The sequence below is a fragment of the Lepisma saccharinum genome, chromosome 29 (assembly GCF_977018435.1).
Source record: "Lepisma saccharinum chromosome 29, izLepSacc3.1, whole genome shotgun sequence".
In the NCBI taxonomy this organism is placed as follows: domain Eukaryota; kingdom Metazoa; phylum Arthropoda; class Insecta; order Zygentoma; family Lepismatidae; genus Lepisma; species Lepisma saccharinum.
Genome location: NC_139257.1, coordinates 22101956 through 22112175, shown reverse-complemented (window position 1 = coordinate 22112175; position 10220 = coordinate 22101956). Strand labels below are relative to the sequence as shown.

At 32.8% G+C, this 10220-nt stretch overlaps 1 protein-coding gene across 1 annotated transcript; it reads right to left on the bottom strand.

Moving 5' to 3' along the window:
- Positions 1 to 494: 494 nt before the first annotated feature.
- Positions 495 to 902, bottom strand: LOC145981423 (uncharacterized). The gene has a single exon (XM_083114658.1). It carries the CDS (start codon positions 900 to 902, stop codon positions 495 to 497), a length of 408 nt encoding a protein of 135 aa, XP_082970784.1.
- Between the last annotated feature and the right edge of the window lie 9318 nt (positions 903 to 10220).

Here is a 10220-nt window from a genome sequence, read left to right as displayed (position 1 = left end):
TTTGATACCATGCTGCTTAGCAATGTTTATTAGAGCACGCTTGGTACTTATATTATCTAGATCCATTGTATTATTTATATTAGAAGTATTGTGTTGCACTATATTATTATTTAGTATCTCCATTTAATGCAAAAAAAATTAGCAATACATTTTTATTATACCGTAACTTCACGTATAGTTTTTGTTTCTAGTTTATGTAATTGTACTAGTAATTCATGCAGTCTAGATTTTTGGTGTCTTTTAAAATTAAGGTTTGATATATCTTTGTTGCATAAATCACAATACATTTTTTCAAGCCTTTTTTGATTAATTATTTTTTGGCAAACATGACACGTATATCCAAAACCATTTTTCACGCATTTATTTTTAACAAACTCATTGAGAGGTTTAACAGTCTTACAAATAGTGCATTTTCTTACATGCTCCATTTAATAGGGTAAAATTTTATCTTATATTAATACTGCACCCTTACTTCAATATGTAGACAACCAAATTTAAACAACAACATCCTTTTTAGAAACCCAACTGTTGTGTGAACTATCAAAACCAAGCCATTTAACATAGACCATATCTTCTTTTTTACGTAATACTTTCTCAACCAAGTATACATCGGGGTGTTTTGTTTTCTGTAGTTCTTGTTCATAAAATGTGCCGATGATTTGTTCGCCCTTAGAGTCCTTGAGATGATAATATGGTGGATTGCTTTTAAATACTTTTTCAATTGTAAATATCTCAGTAGACCAGTTGGCTGTGTATCTTTTCTCGAATATGCCTTTTATCTTACTAACACGTACATGATTACCAACATTAAATTTTGGATGACTCTTTGTTAGGGCCTCACTACGATACACACTGTTGTAGATCATCTCTTGGTTCTTTAAGCTGACCTCAACAGGTTTCATTTTGATAGTGCTATGTACTGTATGATTGTAGTTGTGCACGAATTTTGTTAATATGTCTATCCATTTATAATTACCTTGTATGGAGAACTGTTTCCACATTTTTTCTTTAAGCGTTCTATTGAATCTTTCAACAACGGATGCTTTGATGTTTGTATAAGTAGAATAATGATTTATGTTGTATTTATTCATGAGCTCCTTAAAGTTCTTGTTGTAGAACTCTTTACCTTTATCGGTTTGAAGATTATTTGGTTTTCGCTCATTCAATATGTGTTCGAACGCGTCGGTGACGTGCTTTCCAGTTTTATTTTTTAAAGGAATAGCCCAAGCATATTTAGAAAAGACGTCTATAATGGTTATCATGTACTTGCACCCTTTGTTGATTTTAGAAATTCCTTTAAGATTGCCAGAGTCCATTTCAACCAAATCAGCTTGCCAAACATCGTCTATTCCATAAGTTAAAACTTTTCTTGTAGGATAATTTTTCCTAGCTGGCTTATGTAGCTCATCAATGATCTGTTCCCTCTCATTTAAGTTTTTTTAAAAGTAGATTTTTTGGATCCACATACAGTACACTTTGATAGAGTATAAGACTTTCCATTTTTAGATTTTATAGTAACAGAATTAATGCTGTTAGTTTTGTCTTTGCATTTAACGCAATATGATGTGATCATTTATTACGCAAAGAAATTGCGTATTGAAATTATTCAATTATGCAAAAAAAATTGCGTATTGAAATTATTTCATCATTGTATGAAGAACAATATAAACAACGGTATGCTCTTCCATTTCTGCTAGCCTATGTGGTTCAAAATGTAAAATATCACCTTTTTCAAATTGATATGGAAAATTTTCAATTATATTTGAATTTATAAAAGTATGAATATGAGCATCATGATCAGATTCAAAGTGTAATAATGATCCCTTGTATGGAAACTTAAATTGGGTAGCACCGTGAGTAAATTTGAATATACCTGGTTTATCACCTTTTAACTTACCAATTAAATTAATTTTATTAATTTTTGTATTTCGCATTATTAAATCATGCATCTGGAAATTTACATCTGAAATTTTTGTATTCGTTTCATTAATTAATTTTCGAAACTCAGAATAATAATTATACCACTTTGTATCCATAAGATCAGTCAACACTGTATTAATTTTTTGATCAATTGAATTTTGAAACTCATTTGTAATTTTTGTATTCACAAGATCAGTCAACACATGATCGTTTAACACCATATCCTTAAATCTCTTAAAATCTTTCTTAAGTCTATTGATACTAACATTCTTTGATGTGTTTCCATAAATATCAACTCCCATTTATATCAGAAATATTGTGTTGAATTGTATAATTTCCAAAGCTATAATATATTTACATTCTGATAAAATCATCTTTGATTTTTCTACATTCTGATAAAATCATCTTTGATTTTTCTACATCCCGATAAAATCATCTTTGATTTTTCTACATCCTGATAAAATTTTTTATTTTATTTCTGTATTTCCCATCATCTCGTTTGCATGTCCGATCTATAGTAATAAAACCATAATCCTGATTCCAACAATCACTACACAGAGAGCTAAATTCCTCAAAGCCAATGTCACCACCAACAAAGTCTTTGTGTATATGTTTTAAATTGGTTTCATCCTGCCTAAATATGCAAAGAAAATTAGCATTGTCCCTAATTAACTGTTTTGGTATCTTACTATACGTCTGCCCTAGATAAAACACATCAATCTGTTTATGTCTGCCACGCGTGTAATAGTCTCTGACATTATCTTGGTTCTCCTGTATAAAATCATCAAAAATGACTATAGAATTGCTTTTACAATCATCAAGTGATACCACGTTTTCATTGCTATTACGGAATGTACATATATCTTCGCCTAATACTTGTTCAACTTTTTTAAACAGATTCTGTAAATACACGTACTCTGGTTGATTTAAACTTTTTGAGTATATGTACACATGTCTGTTCTTTTTATCCAACCATCCTGGGGACAACAAAAAGTTATCTAGCATTAGAGTCGTTTTGCCACATTTCGATGGACCAACTATAATAAATCTCATGTAATCATCATTTGGTAAATATTCACCATTTTTTCGATTCAATGACGATCTAGGTATAATGGTTTTGATATCCCAGTCCGTCATTTAATAGCACAAAATATTTTACATCGAACTGAAAATTATTCATAATAAATGAAACCATCTGTTTCCGAAGCGAAGCTTGCAGAAGCGAATGTTGCAGAAGCGCATAAACTATTGCAATTACGAGATCAATTAATTGAAGAATTTAAAAGTATCAAAAGATCCAAAACAGGAATATATAACAAATACAAAAAACAAGATCAACCCATTATTGATGCTATTAATCACCTTGGAGATAAAATTGAAAAAGTTGTTGACAACACATCACTTGTTCCAGTAACAGATGCGAAGCATGCAGAAGCGAAGCTTGCACCAACACAAACACCAACACAAACACGTGTTAAGGCGTTAACTAATTATACTACAATGTCATTAGGCCCGATTGTTTCCAAATATCTAAACACTAGAAACGATAAGTCATTTGGGATAGTTGGTGGTAATGATGGTAAGAATTACATTGGTAATGCTGAAGTCACTTTTGACAACGATAATGTCATTATTAAAGGTACAAAATATAAAGCAACTGAAGGACTAATGGCTTTGTTAACAATAAATGATATTCCAAATGATCTTGTAACACAAGAAGACGCAAGAAATTACGAAAACATATTATTTGATTCAGATGTAATTTATCAGAATAACGACCCCAACACTAAACATAGTAAATCAAGTAGATCAAAAAAATATATTACATTTATTAAACCCATATGGGATATGAGAATGAAAAAATCCAGTAGCGGAAGTGGATTGCGCAAATACACAGGCTTACCTAAAGAATATGTTTGGATGAATGATGTTAGAAAACTAGTAGACAGACTGCTTGTTATAATGGGAGAAGAGGAGGCAGGTAACGATAACTTTTATAATGAGAAAGCTAGCATCTTGAAAATGTTTTGCGATACACTAACTAATTTCATTTTACAGAATCCTAAAAATATAGGTCACTTAATAAAAATAATTAGCATACTACCTCCTCGATTTTGGGATAAAAAAGGAGCAGGATTTGTTAACAATCTACTTAGTGTGAAAGGAATGCCTGAGCTACATTTACCCGGATACAATTTCTTGGGGCCGTATACGAAGCTGAATGAAAGATTGGCTCGGGGTGACAAAGGAATAAATCCATTAGACGAAGCAGCTAAAGAACACGATATTGCTTATAGAGATAACCAAGATTTAGAAAGTCGACATAAGGCTGATAAAGAATTGGAACATAAAGCATTAGGTAGATTGTTTAGCAAAGATGCCTCAATTGGTGAAAAATTGACCTCTTTAGGAACCGCTGTTGTAATGAATAGGAAAATTGCTTGGGGGTGGGGAATGCCAATGTAATGTGATAAAATCATTTTTGATTTTTCTACATTCTGATAGTAATTTTTATTATTATTGAATAATTTCAATACGCAATTTTTTTGCACAATATAAATGATGACAGATTTGCTGATCACAGAAAAATTTCTTAAAAATATAAAAAATGGTAGTGGTATTAAAATACAAAAAGGCGGTACTATTTTCACATTGCCTCTACTACTATATAGTGTTTCTGAATTACGAAAACTTTTAGGTCCAACCAAAATAGGGAGTGGTGGTGTAACTTTGGCACTCCCCAAAATAGGGAGTGGTGTTATTACACTAGCATCATACATGAAAGCAGTTAATAACCTTAAAAAACTAAAAGTTGGTAGCGGAATAAAAATTCACAAAGGCGGCTTCATATTTACTCTTGCCACATTGTTTGCCGCACTTGCTGCTGCTGGTTCATTGGCAGGAGGAGCTGCTGCTATTACAAGTGCTGTTCATAATAAACAGAAAAATGATGCAGAGTTAGAGGAAACAAAAAAACATAATTTAGCAATGGAAACAAAATCGGGTACAGGTGTACGTAAGCGCAAATATAAACGTAAGACAACTATAACAAAAAACTTGATAGGATTACGCCTCTAAGTAACTATGATATCATAAAATTGTGTAGTGGTATTAAAGGCTTCAGAGGCGTTTACATGATAGATGAATTACCGAGTAAACCTAACAATTATGAATGTGGTGTTGTTAATCTTGATGTGTCTAAAAATATAGGTACTCACTGGATATGTTATATTAAAGTTCGTGATGAAAGTTTTGTATTTGACTCATTTGGGGGCGTTCCTCCTAAAAAATTAGTAATCTATCTTAATAAGATCAAAAATCAAAGCGATCAGCTTAACAATAACAATAACAATATTAAATATAATAACGATAGAATACAAGGTTTTGATGAAGTTACGTGTGGTCATTTGTGTGTTACATTTTTAAAAATGTATGATGGAGGTTACAAGATTAAAAATATTTTATCATTATTAAATGCCGATAGACATATTTGGAAAAAACTATTACAAACCTTAAATTTAAGAAAAAAATAATCTTACTAAATGGCCTATGTATTCAAATTGTCTGAACGAAACACCATCTTACAAAAAACCTTGAGTCATTCTATCACTAATGACAATTTAAAAGTAGCACTGATTGGTTTTTATACTACATATCTCACTCCTAATATAACAAAACACAATAATACATTATTCTATGAAGAAAATAATGTTACAAACGAATTGGTTATTCCACCTGGTCAATATAGTATAACCGCACTTGAAGAATACATCAACTCACAATCGCCATTCAGTTCACAAAATATATCAATAAAAGGCAATGATGTTACTAACCGAGTTGAGATAAAATCACCATTCAAATTGAATCTTAACAATGCTATCGGTGAAGTACTTGGATTCGATATAAAACTGGAACCTAATAAAGATTATATTGGAAGTAAGATTCCAAAATTTCATCCATTCGATACAATCAATATTCATTGTAATTTAGCAAAGGGAATGATGTTAAAACATGATGATTACAGACATAAAAAATCAGATATCATTGCATCATTTAAAACTAACGCAGAGTTTAAAGAATCTATTATTTACGAACCAACATATCCACTATTTTTTCCACTTCAACATATGGAATTTGATTATATAGAAGTGTCTATTTTAGATGAAAATAATGATGCAATTCATTTTGGAGATAGTCTCGTCACTGTAATTTTAAAAGTTTGCGAATAGCATTAGATTTTTAGAAAAATTATAAATTTTATTTATTATAAATGGAAAATAATATCATCAAGTATAGTTTTCAAGAATATCCACCAACACAAGAGACTAAAGGTGACTTAAATTCACCGAATAAAGACGTTACTTATGAAATAGACTCAGGTGATGGGTTTATACATCCTTGGAACGCTGATGTATACATGCAATACAAATCATTTGTTAGAGATGATGGCACAGAATACAGTGATAACGATAAGGTGAGAATAGTTGACAATTTCTTCTGTCATCTTTGGTCTCAAATATTAATTGAAAAATGTGAGTATCTTCTTGACAGAATTGATTATCCAGGTATTACTTCTACAGCTTTAGGAACATGCTTTCTTTCTCAAGCAGAAGCAAGAACATATAAAATGTGTGGATTTGAAACAGATGGGCAACTTAAAAATGCAAACAAAACAAAAGAGGTATTATTCAAACTAAGGCTTCTTGGTGGGTTTTTTAGTGGATTTCAGGATGTATTATATAAAGGAGGGTTGAAAATTACGTTTAAAAGAAATAACAATGATGATATGGCTGTCCATGTCTGGGAAGATGGAAAACCTGGAAAAATAGTGATTCAAAGTATGGTTATCAGAATGCCTGTAGTAAAATATGACCCATTAGTTGATATAAAGTTAAAGAATAATCTAATCAAGCAAGATTTTCCTATCAGCTTTATGAAAAGTAAAACGGTTAGAAAGTCTATAAGTGGAAAGTTTTCAGATATAGATTTAACAAATTCTTTTACAGCTGGTATATCTGACACGCCAGAGTGGGTTATAATCGTATTTCAAACAGATAGAAATAATACTAACCAGAAAAATTATTCAGCATATTTCGATCACTGTAAATTAAAATCTGCTTACCTAGAAAACGGAAGAGACGAAATATTTTCTTCATCTCTAAAAAATTTAGACATTTCAAAAGGAAAATTTTTAAAAATGTATCATGCGTACACAGAGATTAGAAGACTTGATGGTGTAAATAATGACTCATATTACACATTTGAAGAATTCATCGAAAAAAGACCCATGTATGTTATAGACTCGACTAAACGAATGAAAGTTGTAGATAAACAAAAAACCAGTTTACATCTCGTTCTTGATTTCGAAGAGGATGTGGCTGATAAAACTCTGTGCTATATCATAATGTTGAGCTACAACGTTTTATCGTATGACATCAAAAATCAACGAATCACTGAAAAAATTTAGATGAGAAAATTGTTTAGGCGGTGCTAATATTCCAGATCAGACAATTATTTATATTCTGATGGGGAGGAATATTAAATAGATAAATGGAAATACCAGATAATATACCCAGAGAAAAGTTGATTCAATTATTAGAATTATTAATAAGTCAATATGAGATGATGTTAAATAAGAAAAAGAGACGATATAAGACTCTAAAATATTTCTATTATTGTTTAATCACTCTATCGATAGCTTTATCAGCTGCAACAGGATTTGTAAATATTTTAATACCACTAACCACATATACAATTATCAGTACTAGTTTTACAACCATTTCAGCAATTGCTTTTGGCATGGTTGTCCCAACCGTTATTAGAGTGCCACACACGTAAATTTGCCGTTGCGTAGAAACGAATTTTCGTTTCGTCTCCCTCTCCCTTAGCATCATGTGTTCTACCCTGCTCGAAAACCTTCGCTATTGTTGCCACATTGTCATTCCATTCCTGGACACACTCGCGCAAACATCATTGAAAACAATTGACTAGCGCTCCAGCTCGCGGTTCCCACCGTTCGGTAGGGACGCTGATGTGGCAATATAGCACGGCGTAGTGGTTGCTTCTTTTATGCAGTGCATGTTCATTGGCTAGCTAGTAACTAGTGTTGCCAACTGTAATAATGAAGCACTATTTCTGTCACGGAAGGGGAAAAGGCAGGTAAAGTGACGGTGAGTTTCGTTGGATTGGAAGCACCATATTTTTATTTTATACTAAGTATTTGACCGGTTTGACGTTGTGTGCGTGTATTGCGTGTGTGTATGTAAAAGTGTGTGTTTGCTAATGAACGTTAAATTCCATAATGCCTCCAGTTCTGTCGAAGTTGAAATCAAAAACCTTGCATAGCCAAGCTCGGGAAATTCTAAGCAACGTGCACGAGTTCATGAAGGAGGAAGCCAGTCATGGTGTTAGCATCCCAATAAAGCATTTTGGCAAGAGAGCAGCGAACAGCAGCAACAAATTGTTCATATTTCATAATTTTGGAATTATTCAAAATAAATAAATTATGTGGCTCCAACATCATTTCAACTCTGGCTCCGGCAAGTGTTCTTGTAGAAATTGCATAGAGGAGGCTGTCATTTTTGCTGCTTAATGCGATGCATATTGTTTTCTGTGTTAAAATTGCCATGCTTTGATGGGTGACCAAGTTCATAGCAGGGCCGGCGGAAGGGGAGAGCGAACCGTCCCATCGCCCAGAGCGGCAAAATTTGAAGAGAAGAAAAAAATAAGCCTATTGAAAACTGTGATCGAGCGAGATATTCTTTTGCGCTGAATAGTATTGAAATAGCATAAGAAGTCTCATTATTTATTTTATATTTTGATGTTTTAGTTAGGAATATATTGATTTTCAATTTTCCGTTGCTGCGTAATGACCGGGGGGGGGTCGAAATAGAGCGGCATCTGCCGCCACCTCCCAGGGAGGCAAAATGACTAGCGCCGGCCCTGGTTCATAACAAAAGAAAAAGCCGCGCAGCTTATCGTCTAGTGGCAGTATATGTACTTGTTATTGTTGTGGAAGCCGGCATCCTTTGTAAATGTACAACAAAGGCAACCGACTGTCGCCGATCTCAGAGAGGAAATAATAATACTGCTTCAGGAGGAGTGTTATGGTGCAATTGTAGCGGTTTAACACGTTGGCATGTTATTATCTGCCGTTGCAGTTCCATACCAGTGTATACGGGTTTTGGGAGTGAAAAGTTAGAACGCCACCAGTGCATTAATGCAATGAAAAATAATATATATATTTTTTTATTTTGTTTGAAATCACTCAAATAAGGAATCGTATGAAGAAGTCTTCTTTGCAGCATTTTTGGTAATTTTACTTATGTGTTAGTTCATATTTTGCGAATTTTTAGTAGCTACATACAAAGCCACTTGTTAGTACATATTAATCCTAGTCCTGGTATAATGCATGACGTTTAAAACTCAACGTTAGATAGACCTGAATTCTCTAATTTCATTGTTGTACGTAACAGCTGTGCATCGGCGCACCGCAGCGATTTTTCTATCTGGTCCATTAGCAACACTGCTTCTTTAGTTCTGTCGCGCATTGCACGGCAGAATTATCTGCGCTGGACTCTACCGGATTAAGCACTAAATTTAATTTGAATAAAAAAAAAACAGATTATAAAAATATAATTATGCTCATCAAAAATGTTAAAAATGAGTTAGAAATCCTATTAACTCTTAATGGGGATATGAATGACGAATATATTAAAAATCTTGTTGAGAAAATTAAAGATAAATTGTTTAAAATTGGGTCACACATTTGAGATTTTTAAAAACTGATACTCCCATTAAATTCTACGGAAAATTTTATTAAAAATAGGATTTTGAATTCTTCAAATATCTTAATTAGCAGTCGAGAAAATAATAAAAATAGGTTTTTGCCCCTGAAAGTTATGCAACCCGTATTGCCCCTGTAAGTTATGCAACCCACAATACATGGGTGGGCTACCCAAATCTGAAGTCAGATTGCCAAAATATCTAATAGGAACCTAGATAATGAATTTCTTATTTCTGACCGCTGTGCATTATATATACACAACATTTTTTGAATTTGGCGCCATGCCCCTTAGAATTAGACCGCCTGCTCGACATATTACGCAATATATGTATCGTAGCAAATCTTCGTCGCCGTGACGGCAAAATGAGAATATTTTACCTTATAGTGACATCTAGTAGAGAATTGTGAAACTTGTTAGATGTACACACACGTGGAACTATAAGAGACCAATTTATAACATAATATTCTTGCCTGACTCTGTGGCTCAGGGAGTTAAGGCAACAGTCTAGTTAGC